The following is an 11,134-nucleotide window of genomic DNA, read 5'->3' as shown; positions in this document are numbered from 1 at the left end:
AAAAAGGGCGATGTGAACCTACGTATAGGCAATGGAGCAAGAGTTGCTGCCTTAGCTTTAGGGACTTATGAACTTGTGTTGCCCAATGGGCTTTTGTTAGTTTTGAACAATTGCTTTTATGTTCCTACTTTGAGTAGGAATATTATTTCAGTTTATGTTTTGGACGATGAAGGTTTTTCATTTCTTATTAAGAATAAGAAATGCTCTATTTATAATAAAGATTTGCTTTATTGTATTGCAAATTCATATGATGGCCTTTATGTCCTTAATCTAGATGATTCTAGAGACAATAACATCTATAACATAACTTGTAAGAAAACTAAGCCAAATGAGTTAAACCCAACATATTTATGGCACTGTCGTCTTAGCCATATAAATGAGAATAGCATATCTAAGCTCCATAAAGATGGTTTATTAGATTCATTTGATTTTGAATCATTTGAAAATTGTGAATCTTGTTTGCTTGGTAAGATGACAAAGGACCCTTTTACTGGATAAGGTCAAAGGGCTTCAGACTTATTGGGCTTAATACATACAGATGTATGTGGCCCACTAAGCATTAGTGCCAGGGGAGGTTATCAGTACTTCATTACATTCACTGATAATTTCAGTAGGTATGGCTACATCTACCTAATGAAACATAAGCATGAATCTTTTGAAATGTTTAGAACTTTTCAAAATGAAGTACAAAATCAACTTGGTAGAACTATTAAAATGCTTCGATCTGATCGAGGTGGTGAATATTTGAGCCAAGAGTTTGATGAACATCTTAGAAATTGTGGAATTGTTTCACAATTGACTCCTCCAGGAATTCCACAATGGAATGGTGTTTCTGAAAGGAGAAATCGAACTTTATTAGATATGGTTCGATCTATGATGAGTCAAACAAATCTCCCTTTATCGTTTTGGGGTTATGCCTTGGAAACAGCTGCATTCATTTTAAATCAAGTACCATTGAAATCGGTTGAAAAGACACCATATGAGTTATGGACTGGCAAAATGCCCAATTTGTCTTTTCTTAAGATTTGGGGTTGTGAGGCTTATGTGAAACGCCTAATTTCAGATAAGCTAGTTCCAAAATCTATCAAGTGCAATTTTGTGGGGTATCCTAAGGAAACCAAAGGATACTATTTCTATATTCCCTCAAAGAACAAAATGTTTGTTGCTCGAAATGGTACCTTTTTTAGAAAAGGAACTTATCTCTCAGAGATTCAGTGGGAGTACAGTGCAACTTGAGGAAACTCAAGCACCACAAGAGAGCATTGAACCGCCGATTGAACCACTTTCAGAACCACAAACAGTTGTGGAAACTGAAAGGGTGATACAAGTCTTACGCAGATCTGATAGGACATGTCATCAGCCTGAGAGATATGGATTTCTCATGACTGATAGTCGTGAACTTTTGCTCATTGATCAAGATGAGCCTACTACCTATCAAGAGGCTGTGTCAGGTCCAGATTTCGAGAAATGGCTTTCTGCCATGAAATCTGAAATGCAATCCATGTATGACAATCGAGTTTGATCATTAATTGATCCCCCTGAGGGTGTTAAGACCATTGGTTACAAATGGGTTTTCAAGAAGAAAATCGACATGGATAGAAATGTGCATACCTACAAAGCAAGGCTTGTTGCAAAAGGTTTCAAGCAAACTCATGGTATAGACTATAATGAGACCTTTTCGCCAGTTGCAATGCTTAAGTCGGTTAGAATTCTCATTGCCATTGCTGCGTACTATGATTATAAGATGTGGCAAATGGATGTCAAAACAGCTTTCCTTAATGGAAACTTGCTCGAGGATGTGTATATGACACAACCTGAGGGTTTTAAAATCCCTGAGAATTCTGGAAAGGTTTGCAAGCTTCAGAGATCCATTTATGGATTGAAGCAAGCTTCTTAGAGCTGGAATCTTCATTTTAATGAGATAGTCAGGGACTTTGGATTCATAAAAAATGAAGATGAACCTTGTGTTTACAAGATGGTTAGTGGGAGTGTAGTTATGTTTCTAGTCCTATATATGGATGACATATTACTCATTGGAAATGATATCCCTACCTTGCAAAAGGTTAAGACTTGGTTAGGAAATTCTTTTTCAATGAAGGACTTAGGTGAGGCTGCGTATATCCTTGGTGTTAAGATCTATAGAAATAGATCCAAGAGGATAATCGGTCTGAGTCAAAGTACTTATATTGACAAGGTGCTGAAAAGGTTCAGCATACAAGATTCCAAAAGAGGATTCTTGCCCATGTCTCATGGTATTCATCTCAGCAAGAATCAATGTCCTATGACATCTGATGAGCGAGAATGGATGAATAAGATTCCTTATGCTTCTGCTATTGGATCTATCATGTATGTCATATTATGTACTAGACCAGACGTCTCATATGCCTTGAGCACAATAAGCAGATATCAGGCAGATCCCGGTGAAAGTCACTGGACAGCTGTTAAGAATATCTTAAAATACCTTAGAAGGACTAAGGATGCATTCCTAGTTTATGGAGGTTTGGAAGACGAGCTAGTTGTAAATGGTTACACATATGCTAGTTTCCAAACCGATATAGATGACTTCAAATCGCAGTCAGGATTTGTATTCACTTTAAATAGTGGAGCTATTAGCTGGAAGAGTTCCAAGCAGAGCACTGTAGCATATTCTACAACAGAAGCTGAGTATATAGCAGCATCAAATGCAGCTAAAGAGGCAGTCTGGTTGAAGAAATTCATCACAGAGTTGGGAGTGGTCCCCAGCATTGCAAATCCTATGGACCTTTATTGTGATAACAATGGTGCCATAGCACAGGCAAAGGAGCCCAGATCTCATCAGAGATCTAAACACATACTCAGGCGATATCACCTTATTCGAGAGATCATTGATAGAGGAGATATCAAAATATGCAAAGTAGACACAAATGACAACATTGCAGATCCACTGACCAAGCCTCTTTCACAGGTCAAGCATGATCAACACACTAGGTCTATGGGTATTAGATACTTGTATGATTAGGCCTAGTGCAAGTGGGAGATTGTTAGTGTATTTGCCTTAGGCCATTATCTTGGACCTATTTGTATGTCATTTTGGTTATTAATAAAAAAAAATGTTTTTATTATTATCATTATTATTTGTTTGCATGTTACATAATAATGATTATCATCCCTAATTACTTATTATTATGTTGATAATAATAAAAATATAACTAGTATGATTATTGATTGATAATCATGATATGATTATGTATATGTTGATATAATTAATAATCATAGATACTTGTTAGACAACAAAGTATTGGATGGACCCACACTGAGATCACTACATGGGTTATTGTCATAAGTGAATCTCAAAATAGTTATGTCTTAATCATTTGACTTGAGATTGTCATAGTTTCCAACATAAAGACTGTTATGTTTTGACATAACCAAACATTGTCTTTAATCGGACAATCATAAAGGTTATGATTGAGCATAATAGAAATTATGTAGAGGCTATTGAACAATCAAGATAGGATTTGTCCCTCTCTTTGAGAGAGATATCTTATGGGCCCCTCGATAAGTGAGACTGAAAAATGCATGGCCGTGCTCAAATAAATTGATAATGTGATCAATATCATTTGAATTTATCAGTCTACTTAGAGATCGAGAAATCATAAGTTTGAACATTATAAGTTTGACATTGACCATGACTTATGTTCAAACTAGATATCGTGTGACAAAGGGATTAATACATGTTCTATTTATTAGGTTTTATCGGACTATTGATCCTCATATTAGTTGGGTAATCATAATGTCTTGCTAGAAGCCACTTATGACTTATGGGCCTTGTGGGACTGGGCCTATTGCCAATTAATGTGAGTCTATTGGGTCACACACAAAAGAACGTTGTTGATGTACTATGACATATTAATGGCCCAAAGCCCATTAATATGATTAATAATAATAATGTGTTATTATTATTAATATTAATTAATAATAATAAATTGTTATTATTAATTAATTATTATCATGAGATAATAATATTTAAAAGATCTGCAGTCTATCTGTAACTGTTACAGATAAAAGACTCTATCACATAAGATATTTGAGTATCTGCGAGATCGTGATAGTGGGTTCTGAACACAACTTTTTTGGAAAAAGAGTTGTGGGAAAACAAAAAACTGAAACATATAAATACTCTTTCTACGAATTGTGGAGTTGATGTTAATTTTTAGAAAAAAAATTCAGTCTAACAATTGTAGATTGTGGAGCATATAATCTATCCATCCTTAAGAGAGCTAGCACTTTAGAAAGATAGAAGATGTTCGCGTGGATACCATTGAGGGTGTTCGTTTGAAAAGGCAGCACCATCAGTTCGGCATTGTATCTTTTGGACGAGATTAACAGGTTAATCTCATATTCTTCTTATAAAATAAACGAAGCACTCGGATTCTGGGAAAGGAAATCCGAGATTTTATTTTTTCACTGCACAATTTGGAATACAATAATTTCGGGATTTCCCCACAAGAGAATTCACAAATTATCCTAATATTTTTTTAGTATGGAATTAGAAATATAAAACTCGGATTTGGACCTCCCAAAAGAATAATATGCTTTTATGCACTAGAATTAAATCAAGATAAGCAAATTATCCTAAATTCTCTTATCATAGGATTTAAAAAATTTTACATTTTCCTAAATCTTCTTCATCATTTTAGGAGGTGTAGATACAATATTATTTTATTATACAGTTCAAATATTTATTAAGGACTTAGGTAATGATTTTTTTGCATTTTATTCTCTCCATTATGTTAGGGCAAAATTTAAGGACAATTATCAAATTCCCATGTTATAAGATCTGAACATTTGACAAAAAATTATCTTCCAATTTCATAATTCTCTCATTTATTTCAAGAGAGAGACATTGAATTCCCTATTACAAGGTTTGAATATTTGGTAATTTTTTGAGATCATATAATTTATGGAGAAGGCTCACACACCATAAAGTAAATATTACAAAGGAAAAAACTTGTAATTTAAATCTAAGAAAAATTTTAGATTTTAATTACTATCCTAATATTTTTTCATTTAAATTCTAACTATTTGTAAACGAATTTTGCAAATAAATTGTTAAAAAAATATAAACAAAGAAAAAGAAGTAAGTACTTCCATGTCCAGCTTCGACTTAATCTAATAATTAAAAATATCACTCGTTGGAAGATTTTAATTCGAGTTTTCATACTTTAATTTTCTTTTTTTTTTTTTAAAAAAAAAAACTTGATTAACTATTGTAGGCTTATAATTTTCCGTAATTATAGAACCAATTCAATTTAGAGAATTCAGTTCAATAATTAAGGTAGTGTTTTTAATTTGAAAAAGTGACAAAATAACAATAGTACTTAAAAGATATAGAGATTAATTGATTTAATTAAACGAAATCAAATTATAAAAATTGCTTTATTAAAATCATATAAAATATAATCAAATTAAAATAATAAAAAAATTAAACCAAACTGAATTAATACAACTAATTGGTTTTGAGAAAAATAATAAATATTTTTGTTTTTAAACTAACAATGTCGATTTCGTTTTTTCTTATATTCTTATCCAATAATCAATGCTTAATCTCCTTCCTAGATTGATGGCTGTTCATCATTGGAAAAACTCAAACAATTCCGTAGCAATAAAAAATTTACATTATATAGCACATTCAAACAAAATTTTTATAGAGAAATTTTAAAGTTATTGTGCAGAGATATTTCAAAAAATGATAGTTTAACTGAGGAAAATCAGAAATATTACGATGGTAATTGAAGAATGAATGTATGACATTGGCTAACACATTCAATTGAATATGAAAGTGATCTTTGGAATGAAGTTGAAGGAAGATGATTAGATGGAAAATAAAGTAAATAAAGGGATATAATTGGAAAGTTAATAAAAGTAAATTATTTTTCTTAATATGTGTGGAAAAGTAAAGCGGATAAAAATTATAGATTGAAATGAGTATTATTTAAAGTCCAATAAAATCGATCACCACTTCAAATATAAATTTAAATATGAAAAAATAATTACAATACGTGGAGGCAGTAGGATTCATTGGCATTTTACTCATGCCTTTCGAGATTCAACTTGTCGAGATACTATTGGCTAACACAACTTTGCTACACCTTTCGAGTTATGAAATCTGATGCGGAAGATTTGGCCGCTTCGACGTCTGAGAAGGCTATACAAACATCCGACTAAAAAAAAAGGCCAAGCTACATAAATAAATAAATAAATCAAATAGCAAAAAGAAAAATCTCTCAATAAACATTGCTACCTACTCCTATTTACATCCCACTCTAATGGTGGGAAGAAAGATCCGCTACGGGAAAAGAAAAGCCACGCATGGTGACAGAAATAGGAAGTTTTCAGCTTGAAAAATCCTAAAACTATTAGATAAAAATTTCCTTTCTCAACGAAGAGAGAAACTGTTGTGTCAACTGTGATTTAAATTCTACAAGATCTATTGTTCAATTGAATTTTATTATGTACTCTTTCATATTTGGTATAGCATGTTGATTTATCTAGAATCAGCCAAACAAACTTCTCTTTAATGATGTGTTCATAAAAAATATGTTTCTTTCTTTGTCCTAACATATTTTGCTAATTATAAAAAAGTTACTGTGAAAGTGGATGCATTTTGGTGCCTCTTCATCACATAAAGAGTAATACTTAGCCAGTTTTTTTATAATTCTAATGGAAATAACTCAACATCACCATTTTTTTTAATTAATTTTAAAATGAAATTAGGACGAACATCTCTGCATTAAAGAAAAACAAATGGTGGGCAGGCTGTACAGTAGCATATCTCACCGTTGACAAATAAGGCAGGCGGGCAGGCAATTAGTATAAGCAAAATTATTATCACCCACATCCCATCGAAGCTTAATGGGAGCAAAGCAATTGCACATCCATTGAGTTTCGAGCTTTTCTTCTTTTTTTTTTTTCCCTTGTTCTCTTTTTCTTTCCCCTTCTTTTCTTTTCTTTTCTTTATCTTCTCCATGAAGAAGCATGTTGGGATGTTTCCCTAGTTACTTTTTGACTTGAGAGGCAAATTTCGTTGATCATGGAGCTTTTGCATATATTGAGAAAAAGAAGAAAGCATCATCTCCAACTCATTATATTGGAATATTGATTTGTTAGATTCCTTTTTATGTCCATGTTGCTCATTTAATATCTAATTTCATTTGAAATCATCATTACTTTGATTGATTTCCGTTTTATTACTAGTTTTCTTTTGTGGGTTTTGGCTGAATTTTGCTATAATTTCAAACACAATATCAGTCTTAAACTTCTCTTGTCCTGATTTTGCAAGCTTTTAGGCTTTAGCTTTAATGTGATATGATAAAAATCTCTGCTCTTTTACACGCTATGATTCAAGACATCATAGAATACGACACAAGAACAAGGAGGATCTTATCATTCTGAACTATGATCTTTGCACAGAAGCATTTCTTCATCTTCTACATCAGTAGCTTATTCATCTCTTTCTCTGTTCAGCTAAAGATTAGACACCAAAAAGTACAATAAGTCTGATATATTCAGTGCAGGTGTGTAAGGCCTCCTTATCTCGTGGGCTGTGGCTCTTCCAAATTCCTGTTCTGCTACAGGGATGGCTTCCTTCTCTGTTACATCATTAATCAGGCTCCTACTTGAATTTTTCTTTTCTTAAAAAGAGCCATATAAATTTTATCTCCAGGTGATTCCTAGTCAAACGCCGAAGGCCTCAAGAATAAGCAAATGGATTCAAAAATTGGAGGAAAAGAACAACAAATGAGGAACAAAAGCTGAAAATTATGTTCTCCGACTCCATTATTATCTCCCTGTGCTTACCAGATGAAACAGTAGACGCAATTAGTCTTCCTTAGCACCACAAAGAACCAAAGCAACGTTATGGTCTGGCAGAGAGTCAGAGATTGACTATTGAAGCTCCACGAGTGAGGCAATTAACTCAGAAACAAAAACATCTAATCACATCATCACAAGGGTTAGTTGATACTTTATAAGAATGAATTACTATCCTCTCCTCTCCTGTGCCTGTTAACTTGGGACCAATAACAAAGGCGACATAAGCTCACATCACCATTCCCTTTTGTCCCAAAGAATATGTAATATGACAAAACGTTTATGGTAAGGTGCTCTGAGAGAGAACCTTTGCAGCCTTGACCTATAGGCTATCAGGAAATTCTATGTAGGAGTAGGACAAGAATGAATCCAGAGGCAAACTACATATATTCTCTATGTCCTAGCCTATTCTGGTAAGAATAGAAACAACCATAACAAAATTAACAATAAAGCCAAAACTAACAGCTATTAAAACACAGTGATGAAAGGGTGACAAAATGGAAAAGAAAAGGAAAAAAAAAAACACAGAAAAATCTTGCTATTTGAATAATTGAGAAGAAGAAATGCAACTCATAGGAAAGGCAACAAATTCAAGAGCGCTTTTCTTTTATCCAAATTCCAACCAACCAACTCATTAAGAATACATTAGGCATGTGTGCTTACACAACAAATGCATCAAAATTAACAACATTAAACCAAAGAAACATCTATTATGGACCTCTCACCCAATTCAATTTAGTACAATCGCAGTACGCTTCTTGCAATAGACTGTGCATGGCTGGACTTGCTCTTCCCCCACCCAACTCTCCGGCTACTCCTCATCGGTGTCAAGTAGAACCTTAACAGTCCATTATCAATGTTGTTTGGCGAATACCTGGCACTTCTATTTCTCTCCAATACAAACTCGTCTCTCTTCTTTCTTCCATACCCATTAGTCTCCACATTGCTCTTTCTTGCACTATCAAATGAGACACCACCTAAACCATTGGAATTCCTCCAACTAACACTGCTATTGCTCCTCAACATCTTTGGATTAAAAGCGCCCCTCGCTTCATTTCGCTCCCCTCTCAATTCTGGCCAAGACTCTGAAAATGACCTCTCAACCCCATTCACTCTGCTACACCTATCCTCGTCCTCATCTTTGTTCACACTTCGCCTGTGTATAAACCCCCAAATGTTCCATGCCTTGCTCCATCTCCGGGACTTCTTGGGCCCCTTCCTTTCACCATTCCCCACTATTGGTGCGTGGTCCCTAAACCCCATTTCGAAAGTCTCAGAGCAGTCGTCCCTTAAAGAATTGGAGTTTGAATCCCTTGAATCCCTGTCAGGAATCACCAACTTGGGTCCATGGATGTAATCTACAGTTGCCGGGGACACTTTGGCATTGGAAGCAGAAGCAGAAGCAGAAGCAGAAGCAGACTTCAACTCGTCAATCTCGGCCACAACAGCCGCCGCTGTTTTCCTTATAGAACTAGACCTGTCGAGGCTCTTCCTCCTCCTAGACGAAGAATCAGAATAATAGTCCCTGGTTTGAGCAGAACCACCAGGTACAGTCTCATCCTCGTGGATGGAATTCATGGGCATTGACTGTGGTTCTTCAACTGGGATTTGAGTATCAGACCTTAAAACAACATTAACAGGAGCATCCTCAACCACAGAAACCATGGTGGGCATTCTCGGAACCGTTCTTCCAATCAAATACCCATCCCACGAAGCACGGGGCTCGTCGAAGGAGTAGCGAGGATCATCAAATGAAATCCTGCCTGCATCAAGCGAGAATCTCGGATCCGTGTCGCAAGATCTTCTGCCGAACCCGTAATCTGCAATTTCCGACTGGGTCTCCCTGTACTGGCGGCCAATCGGCTTCTCCACCGGCAATGTGGCCGAACCGGGCCCACCATTTCTCCGCTTTTTGAGCTTCTGCTTTTGTCTCCATTTCTGCAATTTCTTGCTGAAAACTGAAGCAGCAGACCAGAAACTACCTGCAATCTCTTTAAAATCTCTCCCTGAAGGCTTCTTGGTTTGTGAATCGAGATCTATGTGGTCCTTCATGGGCTTGAGCTCCTCCTCTTGCACTTGCTCTGGCTCTATAACAATAGCTTCATCTTCCTCTATAATCTCTTCAATTGGGTTGGCATTGGAGTTTCTAGCAGTTAAAATGGGCTCGTCCAAAACCCGGATAATGTCTCCACTCTCATTGTCCTTCTCATTATCGGAGTCGGTTTCGATTTCCTCCTCTTCTTTGGACTCAAAAACGGGACCTCGAACGCTAGACGAAGAAATTCTAGACTCAACCTCGATTTCAGGACCTTTGAAAGAGTCCCTTTTGGAAGGATTTCTATCGTCGTCTTGATAAAAGAGGGTCCAGAGAGTGCTCCGAACCCTAACGTCACAGGATTTTCTCTGTGGCTCAAACACGCCAGAGAAGCCCTCGTTTTTGGAGGCTGAGAAGGACTTAGTGCGGCGGAGCTCAGGGAAAAAGGAAGGCTTAGAACTACCAGTCCCACCGGAAGGCTTAAAAATAGCTTTAAGTGCAGCGGTGGCGGTGCTGGTAGTAGGAATGGGGGGTTTGCGGGAAGAAGAAGCGGAGGATGAAGAGGGCTCGAGCACGGCGAGGCGCTCGCAGAGGCATGAGGGGCAGAAACCGGTGAAATGCTCGTCTGGATGACGGTCGCAAGAGGTGGAAGGACGGTGGGGCTGTGGTGGCTGCGGGGGCTGAAGTTGAGATGGTTCGGTGGTGGGATTCATAACCAGTGATGAAATGTAATGCGCACTCTGCTCATATTATTTCAGTGAGAGTGAGAAAGAAGGAAGTGCGCGAGTGTTTTAGAGATAGAGAGAGAAAGAAACAACAGAGTGAGCGAAGCACTGTTTGGTTCCAACGGACAGTGAGAAAGCGAGAGAAAGTGAGCGAGTGAGAGGGAAAAAAAATATGATGGAAACAACGGGAAAATTAAAGAAAAGGAAACAAAAAGAAAAGAAAATCTCCGCATAGAATTACAATGCCCCACAAACACCGTCTTCCTTTTTCTTTTCGGTTCTGCTTTTCTTTGCTTTTGCTTTGCTTTCTCTTCTCTCATTCTCACACTTGGAAAGGACCATTTTGGGCCTAGAGCCTACTACTCTTTATCCTTAGCCCATCCTGTTTGACAAATCGGATTCTTTCACTTTTATTCGGGATAGGGTTTGCTTAAACCCCTCCGGAGCATCTTTCTACGTCTTAATTTTAAGCGTTTCTCAACATTGTAAAAATGAAATAGAAAACTTTCCATTAAAATAGGCT

At 36.3% G+C, this 11,134-nt stretch overlaps 1 protein-coding gene across 1 annotated transcript; it reads right to left on the bottom strand.

Annotated features, from left to right (window-relative positions):
* Positions 1–8,426: 8,426 nt before the first annotated feature.
* Positions 8,427–10,876, bottom strand: LOC110621772 (protein OCTOPUS). Its single transcript, XM_021766068.2, has one exon. It carries the CDS (start codon positions 10,597–10,599, stop codon positions 8,587–8,589), a length of 2,013 nt encoding a protein of 670 aa, XP_021621760.1. The 5' UTR covers positions 10,600–10,876; the 3' UTR covers positions 8,427–8,586.
* Positions 10,877–11,134: the final 258 nt, after the last annotated feature.

This window comes from Manihot esculenta, chromosome 8, assembly GCF_001659605.2.
Source record: "Manihot esculenta cultivar AM560-2 chromosome 8, M.esculenta_v8, whole genome shotgun sequence".
NCBI lineage: Eukaryota > Viridiplantae > Streptophyta > Magnoliopsida > Malpighiales > Euphorbiaceae > Manihot > Manihot esculenta.
This window is presented reverse-complemented; position numbering and strand designations above follow the sequence as displayed.